The 12,345-nt window shown below is 39.3% G+C and overlaps 1 protein-coding gene and 2 long non-coding RNA genes across 4 annotated transcripts in view; 2 read left to right on the forward strand and 1 right to left on the reverse strand.

Moving 5' to 3' along the window:
* syn2b (synapsin IIb) overlaps positions 1–12,345 on the forward strand; it is a 118,823-nt gene that overhangs the window by 73,428 nt on the left and 33,050 nt on the right. Inside the window, exon 5 of the mRNA XM_015959071.3 lies at positions 11,218–11,307. Within this exon, the coding sequence (XP_015814557.3) occupies positions 11,218–11,307 (90 nt within the window). The remainder of the gene's footprint in view (positions 1–11,217; positions 11,308–12,345) is intronic.
* LOC139068872 (uncharacterized) lies at positions 166–3,306 on the forward strand. Of its 2 annotated transcripts, XR_011520127.1 has the most exons (7): positions 166–557; positions 798–904; positions 1,357–1,421; positions 1,985–2,149; positions 2,247–2,741; positions 2,810–2,871; positions 2,942–3,306. It is a non-coding gene; the product is annotated as an uncharacterized lncRNA (long non-coding RNA). The 2 variants fall into 2 exon arrangements; XR_011520126.1 differs by having other exon boundaries at positions 170–557; positions 2,810–3,306.
* Positions 3,508–6,361, reverse strand: LOC107376615 (uncharacterized). Its single transcript, XR_011520128.1, has 4 exons — positions 4,655–6,361; positions 4,307–4,413; positions 3,720–3,825; positions 3,508–3,644 (listed from the first exon to the last, which is right to left on the reverse strand). It is a non-coding gene; the product is annotated as an uncharacterized lncRNA (long non-coding RNA).

Genomic DNA, 12,345 nt, shown 5'->3' on the forward strand with positions numbered 1-12,345 from the left:
AATTTTAAGACATTGAGAGAAAAAACATTGGTTTCAAAAGAAAAACTTACGATCTGAATCAGATTCTTAAAATGATCAAGAAAATCACTTTGACGGTCAAACAAAAATTAAGAAATTGACAGAACAAAAATATTAACTAAAGGAAAAAAACATGTTTCAAAAGTAAAACTTACTATCTGAATCAACTTCTTAAAATGAGTAACAAAGTATGTTTCCTTTTTCTGTTTGCCTCTGTGTGTTTTTGTTATCAATTTCCTTAGTTTTGTTCTCGCTGCTCAGAGCTTTGCTCTCACTACCAGATTTGCACTTACACTGTCTGGCTTTCTCCTTTGCAATCCCTGAGTTTTTGGTTGCAATTCTGACACAACCCTTTCGGGTGGGCGGGACTTCTGAGAAGTCCTCTCCCATAGGACAGTGGTTTCTCTTGAGTGACAGTTCAGTGACCTGGAAGTGATGTAGCCTCCCAGACATTTTTTTTTCCCACCTGGTCAACAACATGAATTTTGAGCCCCAAACAGGTTATTTCTGCTGTCTGTGGTGTCTACTGAGGATCTAAAGTGAGTATTGATAACATATTTTATCTTTTCTTAGTTAATCTGTAAGTTAAGCCACTTTTTAAGTTGGTTTTAACCAGACGCTAGCTCACTAGCTAGCTGCTAAGCAAGCCATTGTGCTAGCCTCAGGACAATGGTCTACTGTTCCAGAGAGACCATTAAAAACTCATCTTAACAAATTCATTACTGGTTTCATGGAATTAATTATTGCAGTTTATGCTAATAAGTTTGCTAATTTTTCAGGAACCTGTGGAACATCAGAGACTTTGCAGCTACTGGAGCTAACCTGTGTACTGCTAACTTGCTACAGAGGAAGCAGCAGAAAGCTGAGCTAACAGGCTGTTTTGCAGGTAAATACTCTTTTAGTGGGACTGCAGGATTTTTATGGTATAACTCAGGCAGAATCTACATGAGAAGACATGTGGGAAGACATTTAAACTACATTTACATACAGATACATGTATTTTTTATTCCATATTACTTGGACGGGCTAAAAAAGTTCATAGTTCTGCCTGCTCCTTTTTCAGTGAAATGAAGGGATTATATGATGTAACTCTGAATAATTATCTAAGTGAGTATGTTTGATAATACATTTCTTTCCAGTATACAGATCTGACATTTGTTTGTCAGAACAAGACAAATCAGATTCAATGTGCTTTCTGTCACGTGCTCTGTATTCTCCATCAAAAGAATGTTATCCAGGATAATCAATGATGAGTTAAATACATGCTTTTAATTAATTTTTACATAAAATCTATATTTTTGTCTAAAAGCTATTTATTTATTTATTCTTTCTTTTTAGATTGAAAACTGCTGCATTGCATTACAATGGAAGTGCTACACAGCCACATGCATCAACTGCAGCTGGTGAGCTAAGAGACACCATAGTGTACACAAAGTACACTGCAGACAAGGGATGTAAGAAAATATCAATATGACAATATATCGCAATATATTTTCCCAGTAATATTGTATCTATATTCTCGAACTCTGTCTCTAAAATATCGATATGGCAATATATCGTGATATTTTTTCCTGAGATATTACATCCATTTTCAAAAGCAGTGTATCTAATTTTTGGAAGAATTTACATGCAAACATTTGTGTATTTTCTTTGTTTTTGGTGCACTTTAAATGTCGCCCGCTAGTTGGCAGCAGTGTGCATTGGGTTTTGTTTCCACCATTGAAATTTAAATCTCGCTATTATGGTTCAGATAACTCATGTTATATATGTTAAGTATCAGTTTGGACTGTTTACTGAATATTCCTACATGTTTACTGAATATTCCTACAACAAATCCTGTCAAAAATACACAGCCCTACTGCAGACCAATCCCACCTCATGTAGTTCATATGCTGTATAATAAACCCACAGTGATGGTTATGGATAAATATCTGTACTAATGGCAATCTTTTTCCATTGTTTCCAGTTGACAAGCATATGGACCTATTGTTCGAGTCCGTGGTGGTGGATGCTCTATCATATCAGGAGTCTGACTAAGTACCTGTGCCTGAACCTCTCTGTGTCTAGTTCAAAAGACCTGAAAGACCTGCTGTAAGCAGGCACAGGTTAAGATTTTAAAAGAACCTGTAAGGTGAGCAACACAATATAAATCTTTATTATTATTGTACGCTGTACAGCTAGAATAAACTTGCATGCTCAGAAGCCACGTATGATTACATCGCCTACAGGTTGCCTGATGCTGAACTTCGGGCAGCTGCGTGCTCCGTGGAACAACCGCCTGTGGGAGGATTCGTTGTGTTGCTGTTAGGAGTTTGGGTCGGAGTCCTGGGTTTGTGTTCCCTTTAATCTCTTCCTTAGCCTTGCTAGTCACCATTGCAGAGCACCATGGAGAGGCTTACCTGAAAACTCTTCTCATGGGGCAGGCACATCCTCACACACCTGTAACCCCATCCTTGAATAAAAGCTGGTAGCTGGTCACTCATCAGAGTGTTTTAACCCATATCTAGCCCATGACTCTGCCGTTTTTCAAACTTACGTTCTCATGTTCTATGCTGATCTATGGGAATTCTTTCCTTGAAGCTCGTGATTCCACAACCATACTGGCAGTCGGCTTACCCACTACCTTCTGCTCACCCGCTTGCAACTCATGCTGTCATTCTCCCAGACTTCTGGTTGTTTCTCCACCATTCTGCTGTCTCCCGTCTGCGCTACAATTTCAGACCGTAAGTATCTAAACTTTTCCTTTTGTAAGTCATTATTTAGTCATTACTAACACTCAATTTTACCTCAGGGCCTTCTGATCTTTAAACACTAAAACCTGTGGCTCCATCTCTGTGGCGTTTCTCAGTCTCTGTAAGCTACCTGCACAGTCTAAGATAAACCTGACCTGTTGCCTCTTACTAACCTCTGCTCTTCCTCGCAGAAGCTTCTGGTTCCTGATCTCCAGCTGTTACGTCTTCAGTCATCCGTCAAACATTTTAATAAACTGTTTTTAGCTCATTTGTCTCCTGAGTTTCTCTGCATGAAGGTCAGGTTGTTGCAAAAATCATGACATCAGCAAATACTTTGCACCACTCTGTTAAACAGCTGATATTAATTTCAAGTGTATCTTTAAAAATACATTGAATGTCAAAGTGAATGAAAGGCATCCATTCAGCTTTCGGTGTCTAATGCAGGATTTTATGGACAGGCACCAAAACAGGAAATTTATAAATTGAGATTTATTTACTTAAATCAGGTAAACCATAATAAAATACTAATTTTAAAGTCCGGAGGAAGGAGGAAGGCTTTATAGCAGGGGTATTCAATTCTAGTCCTGGATGGCTGGTATCCAGCACGTTTTAGTTGTTTCCCTGCTCCAACACACTTGAATCAGTGGTTGAATTACCCGTGCAGCAGCTCTGCAGAAGCCTGTTAATTATCTGCTGACTGAAATCAGGTGTGTTGAAACAGAGTTAAAACTAAAACGTGCTGGATACCGGCCCTCCAGGCCCAGAAGTAAATACCCCTGCTTTATAGGCACAGAGAACTCCCATCAGGATCCTGGAGACGGCACAAGGAGATGACGACATGAGTGTGCCCTCCCAGATCACACCAACACCACCTGACCACATGGAGGCATGTGTCTGTAAGAAAGAAAACTGGTGATGTAAGAGATTAAACAAAAACTACGAACAAAATCAATTTTACAGTTGTTTAACCTGCTGAGCATCGCCTCCCCAAAGAGCAGCACAAAGGTGCAACTGGCTCAGAACCAGGGTGCTCCGTAATGCAGGTAGTCTCCTCCTGCTGACACCCGAGGATTGCCTACAACAAAGGGAAAACTGATATCAAAAAGGAAATCATTAAATCAGAGCTAAAAGTTTAATTTTAGTGTGACGTTTGAGATTGTGGGAAATAAATGTGGACATTATGATTTTCTATTGTGGGGTCAGTACCTTGGGCGTTTGTAGCAACATTTTGTCTGGCTGACAATGAAGTAGAAAAGTCACCAGTTGAGGCAGAGTTAGACTATATTACTCCAGCTAAGCTAAATGTAGCTAAAGTAGACACTAGTCACCAGACTATGGTTACTATAGATTTACTAGAGAGTTACATCATATAATCCATTTGTTTCACTGAAAAAGGAGCAGGCAGAACTATGAACTTGTTAAGCCCGTCCAAGTAACATGGAATAAAAAAATGCATGTATCTGTATGTAAATGTAGTTTAAAAGTCTTCCCACAATAGCTCATGTAAATTCTGAGTTATACCATAAAAGTCCTGCAGTTCCACTAAAAGTATTTACCTGCAAAACAGCCTGTTAGCTCAGCTTTCTGCTGCTTCCTCTGTAGCAAGTTAGCAGTACACAGGTTAGCTCTAATAGCTGCAAAGTCTCTGATGTTCCACAGGTTCCTGGAAAATTAGCAAACTTATTAACATAAACTGCAACAATTTATTCCATGAAACCAGTAATGAATATGTTAAGATGAGTTTTTAACACGTCTCTCTGGAACAGTAGACCATTGTCCTGAGGCTAGCACAATGGCTTGCTTAGCAGCTAGCTAGTGAGCTAGCGTCTGATTAAAACCAACTTAAAAAGTGGCTTAATTTACAGATTAACTAAGAAAAGATAAAATATATTATCAATACTCACTTTAGATCCTCAATAGACACCACAGACAGCAGAAATAACCTGTTTGGGGCTCAAAATTCATGTTGTTGACCAGGTGGAAAAAAAATGTCTTGGAGGCTACATCACTTCCAGGTCACTGAACTGTCACTCAAGAGAAACCACTGTCCTATGGGAGAGGACTTTCAGAAGTCCCGCCCACCCGAAAGGGTTGTGTCAGAATTGCAACCAAAAACTCAGGGATTGCAAAGGAGAAAGCCAGACAGTGTAAGTGCAAATCTGGTAGTGAGAGCAAAGCTCTGAGCAGCGAGAACAAAACTAAGGAAATTGATAACAAAAACACATAGAGGCAAACAGAAAAAGGAAACATACTTTGTTACTCATTTTAAGAAGTTGATTCAGATAGTAAGTTTTACTTTTGAAACATGTTTTTTTCCTTTAGTCAATATTTTTGTTCTGTCAATTTCTTAATTTTTGTTTGACCGTCAAAGTGTTTTTCTTGATCATTTTAAGAATCTGATTCAGATCGTAAGTTTTTCTTTTGAAACCAATGTTTTTTCTCTCAATGTCTTAAAATTTGTTTGCTCTCCAAAGTGTTTTTCTTGATCCTATTGGCACAAATCTAATCCCATAGATTTCTTAATACGGTGCAGCGGCAGCATTTAAAAACCAAAATATAGTTTTTACTCTCCAAAAAAAGGAGAAGACAGTCACGGTGCAGCAACCCATTTTAGTCCATTAATCTCCACAATAAATATCCAGACAGAGAATTTCTACGGCCTCGCTGTAAACTCCAATGTCACCCAGGACCAGTCTTAAAGAGACAACGCGCTTAAAGGGAAAGTGTGTAGATTTCTGGCAATAGGGGGTAGTAAATACCAAAGTCACTGCAAACAAGCTGTATTTTTTGTTCAAGTGAGGACCTTACTAACTAATGCTCATAAAGCCAACAAAACCCTCTGGACTCTAGCTGTAACTCTCAAATTAGGATATGAGATTAATGACTCAGGTTCACGCTCCAATACATTAATTGTTTGAGAAATGCATCTTTTTATGTTGAGTGCCATCCGCCAAATAACACACGAGAAAAGGAAGAAGAAGAGTGTTGTTGCACAGTTTTCAAAGGAGTCAAAAACCACCAGCAAAACCATAAATACAGCTAAATAAACATAAAATCCAACATGGCGTCCTCCAGAGAGTCGGACCCTCGCCTGTGTATTTTATTACTATGAAGGGTACATGAACTGATTAGGAACACAATGTCATAGGGTCAAAGGTCAAGGTTGTGTGAGGTCATATATATATCAAAAATTGCCTGAACGGGTTGAATGATTTTGACCAAATCAGAGGTGATAGCTCCCTATCAAAGGTAGATAAACTGATCAGGTCACAACCTCATAGGGTCAAAGGTAAAGGTCGTGTGAGGCCGTATATATGAAAAATTGGTTTTTGTGTGCAATATCTTCTGAACAGGTTGAAATACTTTGACCAAATCGCAGGTGAGAACTCCCTATCTAAGGTAAATAAACTCATGAGGTACAAAACCTCATAGGGTCAAAGGTCAAGGTTGTGTGAGGCCGTATATATGAAAATTTGGCTTTTGTGTGCAATATCTCCTGAACGGGTTGAAGGATTTTGACAAAATCAGAGGTCATAACTCCCTATCAAAGGTAAATAAACTCATCACATACACAAGTTCATAGGGTCAGAGGTCAGTGTCATGAGAGGTAATATATATGACCAGTCAGGCATATCCTGCGACGCTCTGCATCGATTTCCAGGGCTTTCTTGTTTCTACAGAGTTTATGTAGGGTGCTGCTGGTTTGGGGTGTTATGTCAGCAGGCAGAGTTTAGGAGTCTGACAGCTGTGGGGAAGAAACTGTTTCGGGACCTGGTAGTCTTAGTCCATAGGCTCCTGTAGCGCTTCCCAGAGGGCAGGAGGGTGAAGAGTCCATTCGATGGGTGACTGGAGTCTGATGGTTTTCCCTGCCCTTTTCAGACACCAAGAAAAAAGGAGAGTAACTTTATTTTGTTTGTGTGATTTTATTTTGTTGTGTGACTACTGGTTGCAGTTCCCTGTTCAATTGATTGCTGTTCCCTGTTAAATTTAAAAAAGAAAAAAGTCTAAAGTTTTGTTTTGACTGGAGAGAACTAAAAAAGGTTACACTGTCTTCTGGTACTAGCTCAAAATAACAAGTGGTGCTTGCTGCAGAACCACAAAGGCGGAGCTGCACCAGAAGGTGGAGCTGCACCAGAGTCAGCCCCGCCCATTCCAGAATCAGCCCCGCCCATTCCATTAGAGTCAGTCCAATTCCTTCCAGTTGTCAGACTTGATAGCATTCTGGAACCAAAGAGGGTGTTGTAGCTAAAAAATGCGAGATTGAGGACGGAGTTGAGAAGTTAATTGAACAGTTTTTGTAAAGGTTCCATATAATTAAAAATCTAACTTTTGGAACTTTTAATCATGTTATATTGTCATTTCCTCATAAGAAACACGCCAAAGCCATTTTTAGCCTCATTCATGCATTTTCCTCCCATCTCAGCTTCAATTTGGTCTCCTCCCCCGAAGCGGGTCTGGTCTTGGTTCTCAAATCTGGATATTCTGTGAATTTTCTGACAAATTATTTCTGAAATGACTACTACTGAGACACCGCCAATAAACCATACATCCCATCTCAGAGACACACTGGGCAGCACAATTACATGTAACGCCACTTGTTTTATAACAGATGTGGTGGTGTAGTGGTTATGGAGTCAGGTTGACATGCTGTTTCGCCTCCCAGTAGTGTAAGTTTTAGGTAGTTTACAACCTCTTTTCTTCATTTCTAGCTACACTTGCCAGTACTATGTTTACAACAATTTACTGGTATACCGTTTAACATATAATGTGTTTATTTATTTATTTATTCGTTTATTTAGCCAGTGTGAGTCCATTTGTGAGCAGAGTTTCAACTAAAATGCTGTTTAGGAACGACCAAATTCAAAGAACTTTTAGCGACATAAATATTTTGCTGAAAAGAAACATTACAACTAAAATATAAACAAATTGAATGTGGTTAAATAGACTGCTGATGACCCCACCGAGAATCGAACCAGCATCAGCTGAGGGGAAAGCAAAAACCAACTCAGACGATTTTACCATTAGACTACCAGAGGCCGTTCAATAAACTGAAGTGCTGTTGTACACCACTTTTATTAGACCAGCTGTAGGCAGATATTCGCTAAAAGAAACCTTTTCATTTCGAGATATATTCAGTCTTTGTCATGTAGCAAGTTATATTTATCTTGTTTAATTGGAGTATAGAACATAGCATTAACGACTGTAAACTAGTAACAGCCGTAATTCATGTGGGTCAGGTCAGTTTGCGATAAAGTTGAAAACAAAAACGTAAGTCAGTGGGCTAGGCTGAGTTTGCGTGAATGGGCGGGGTGCAGCTCCGCCTTTGTGGTTTTGCAGCCAGCACCCTCTCCAAAATAACCACAGTTTTTTCCCTCAGTGTCATTTGATCTATTTCTTGGGAAGATGGATGGATGGATGGAGATATATATATATATATATATATATATATATATATATATATATATATATATATATATATATATATATATATATATATATATATATCTATATCAATAATTATTTTTAATATAGCCTTTTTCAATACCAAACTTTCAATACCAAACAAAAATTAACTACAATAAAATTACTGGCACACTAAATTCCAATTCTCCTCAATGGGACTTGAACTCGCCAACTGATCTCCCTTACACGACACCAAACGAGGTGCTTTACTTGATTTGGGAGGGGGGAATAAAAGCAGTAAAACAATAAAACTTTGAACATTACAACACAAAGAGAAAATAAATAATGTTACAGCAATTGCGGAATGCCATCTGCGGGATTCGAACCCGCCGCAACGACCAACCAGTAGGTGTCAAACCATGACTAATGAGTGCAAGCCTTGGCGCTCAGGGACACCCATCAGATTGTGAGGCCACAGCACATACGTTTTAGACTGGGTGGGATTCTTATACCCAACAGGAGTCTTCTGCCCGCCTTCTCATTAGAATATGCATAATTTGTGTTTCAGGCACTAGTTAACTAGTGAGCTGCTGCACTGCCACACATGTAAACTGGTGAAATTTCAATTGTTCCACTAGTTAACTAGTGGACAAAAATGGTCAGCTTGTATGTGTTTTTAGATGCAACTAGTTAACTAGTGAGCAAATCCGCACCTCACTAGTTAACTAGTGAGGTGCAGATATGCTCACTAGTTAACTAGTGAGGTACTAGTGAGGTGCAGATATGCTCACTAGTTAACTAGTGAGCATATCTGCACCTCACTAGTTAACTAGTGAGCAAATCCGCACCTCACTAGTTAACTAGTGAGCAAATCCGCACCTCACTAGTTAACTAGTGAGCAAATCTGCACCTCACTAGTTAACTAGTGAGCAAATCCGCACCTCACTAGTTAACTAGTGAGCAAATCCGCACCTCACTAGTTAACTAGTGAGCATATCTGCGCCTCACTAGTTAACTAGTAAGCAAATCCGCACGTCACTAGTTAACTAGTGAGCATATCTGCGCCTCACTAGTTAACTAGTGAGCAAATCCGCACCCTACTAGTTAACTAGTTGGCGTTTTGGGGCCCACTAGTTAACTAGTGAGCATATCTGCACCTTACTAGTTAACTAGTGATGCTTTTTTGCACCTTACTAGTTAACTAGTGGGCGCTTAATGGTGCACTAGTTAACTAGTGAGCAAATCTGCACCTCACTAGTTAACTAGTGAGCATATCCGCACCTTACTAGTTAACTTGTGGGCGTTTTGGGGCCCACTAGTGAACTAGTGACACTTATTTTGCACCTCACTAGTTAACTAGTGGACATTTGTACCCTCTCTAGTTAACTAGTGAGAAGTTCCGCCTTCACAAGTTTACATGTAAGTGTCACACTGAAGCCACTACTAGTTTACTAGCTGAGGTTCCTCTGGCCAGCATGTTAACTTGTGTGCCGCATGCAAATGTTTGGGGTGGGATTTTGCAAAATTCCGCACTGTGATTGGTTGTCATATTTTATTTTAACATAGTGAGCCAATAGAAAGCCTCAATTTGAGAAATTCTCTGCCTCCTAATTAGAATTCTGTGCAACTAGCTAGCTAGTGTGAATGTAGGCTTGAACTAGTTTACTAGTATACATTTATGTCCTCACTAGTTAACTAGTTTGGACAATGGATGCATCAACTAGGTAACTAGTGAGCCTGCTACAATCAACTAGCTAGCTAGTGAGTCATTAATGGTTCACTAGTTAACTAGTGGCACTGCCCTACTCCAACTACTTAACTAGTTAGGAGTTTTGCCTTCACTAGTGAACATGTGGACACTTTGAACTGTCACTAGTTAACTAGTGAGACACAAAAACCTTCAACTAGCTGACTGGTATGCATTTTAGCCCTTACTAGTTAACTAGTGAGCCATTTTTGTGTCACCTAGTTAACTAGGAAGCCAAAATGTGTTCACTAGTCAACTAGTGGGCATTTCTTCTGTCACTAGTTAACTGGTGTGCACATTTTGGCCATCACTAGTTAACTAGTGAGACACAAAAACCTTCAACTAGCTGACTGGTATGAATTTTGGCCTTTACTAGTTAACTAGTGAGCCATTTTGTGTCACCTAGTTAACTAGTGAAGCCAAAATGTGTTCACTAGTTAACTAGTGAACATTTCCGTCTCCCACTAGTTAACTGGTGGGCTCATTTTCACCCTGACTAGTTAACTAGTGAGACACAAATACCTTCAACTAGCTGACTGGTATGCATTTTGGCCTTTACTAGTTAACTAATGAGCCATTTTTGTGTCAACTAGTTAACTAGTGAAGGTCAAAATGTGTTCACTAGTTAACTAGCGTGTACAGTTTGACCCTCACTAGTTAACTAGTTGACCTGTTGACAAGATATCAGAATTAATGCTCAAGCGGCTGGCCAAATTGGGCAAAGTTAACAAGTGGGATTTTTACATTCAGTAGTCAGCTAGTACGAGTTTTTGTACCTTACTAGTTGACTAGTAAAAACTAAATGTGTTTTAACTAGTTAACTAGTGGACATTGATCTGTCCACTAGTTAACTAGTGAACACACTGAGCAATACTAGTTAACTAGTAAGATATGAAACATTTTAACTAGTTAACTAGAGAGAATTTAGGCCTTACTAGTTAACTAGTTGACATTTAGGCTGTCACTATTTAACTAGTTGACACAAACATGGCTAACTAGTTAACTAGTGGACAGAAATGGCTTACATGTTCATGACAATTCTGGCTGATATCCTGATATCAGAATAAATGCTCATTTGGCTTGCCATAGGCCTGGTGAACTGGAGACATGCCCATGCTGCAAAGGTCTGGTACCCAAAAGTACTGATAGAAACAGGCCTAACATGTGGCAGGTTTTAAATTTTATTAGTTTTTTCTGCACACACATTTTAACAATGTGAATTAGTTTCTCACTGGGACATTTATGATTAATGAATCCTGTTGAATTTACCATACCTTCATCATTTGTTGTTTTTCTCTTTCTCTCCTGTTTCTTCAGTTCTCTCAGCTGATCAACTATCAGAAGCGATTGGGTGCAGACAAGTTCCCTCTGATCAATCAGACGTTCTACCCCAACTACAAGGATATGGTAACATTCTTTAATCCTATTTAAAGTTCACTGTGAAGCCATTTTTATTGGTTATTTTTTAAGTATGATCAGTCACTCTGAGTTTACATGCAGGCTAAGTGTGTGTTATTTATTGTAATATTTACAAAATATGAAGAAGAAGAAGAAGAAGAAGAAGAAGAAGAAGAAGAAGAAGAAGAAGAAGAAGAAGAAGAAAGTATAATTTCTATAGCGCCTCTCAAGATAAAAATCACGACGCGCTTCACAAGAACAAAAAATGTAAGAATATCAAAAAGAATTTAGAAAATTGTTAAAAATATATTTAAAATGAACAAAAAATAGACAATTGTGATTACAAAATGTAAAGAAAGAGAGAGAGTGAATAGATAAAAGGCCTGAATAGAAATCAGTGGATCCTGAGGAAGGTGGAATAGGTGGGGAGAGCAGACTAAAGAGAGAATGATGAACAAGGCCATACAAAAACCAGCTTGAACAAGTGAGTTTTCAGCTGTTTTTTAAAGGAGACCACTGTGTCCACTGATCTCAGGGAGCACAGGCATTCTGAACCACCTGTAGACGGTTCAGGGAGGTTCTGCTCAGACACGTAAAAATAGAGTTACAGTAGTCTAAGCGTGAGGAGATGAAGGTGTGGATAACTGTCTCAAGTTTAGAGCGGGACAGAATGGGACTCAGCTTTGCAATGTTCCTGAGATGGAAGAAGGAAGCGCGAACAAGAAAACTGACATGAGAATCCAGGGTGAGAGCTGGGTCAAAGGTCACACCAAGATTCCTTACAGAAGGTTTGGTGTGAGAAGCAAGCTGACCAAGAGAGTCTCTGACTTTGGGAACCAGCTTGTCTGGGGCACAGATGAGGATCTCAGTCTTATTTTCATTCAGCTGTAGAAAGCTCCCAGCCATCCAGGTTTTGATAGAGTCTAAGCAGGTGTGTAACAGCTGCAGCTTAGACATCTCATGGGGCTTAAAGGAGATGTGCAGTTGGATGTCATCTGCGTAAAGATGGTAGGAGATTCCTTCGAAGGAGCTCAGGATGTGCTGAAG

Source organism: Nothobranchius furzeri, chromosome 3 (genome assembly GCF_043380555.1).
Source record: "Nothobranchius furzeri strain GRZ-AD chromosome 3, NfurGRZ-RIMD1, whole genome shotgun sequence".
Taxonomy (NCBI): domain Eukaryota; kingdom Metazoa; phylum Chordata; class Actinopteri; order Cyprinodontiformes; family Nothobranchiidae; genus Nothobranchius; species Nothobranchius furzeri.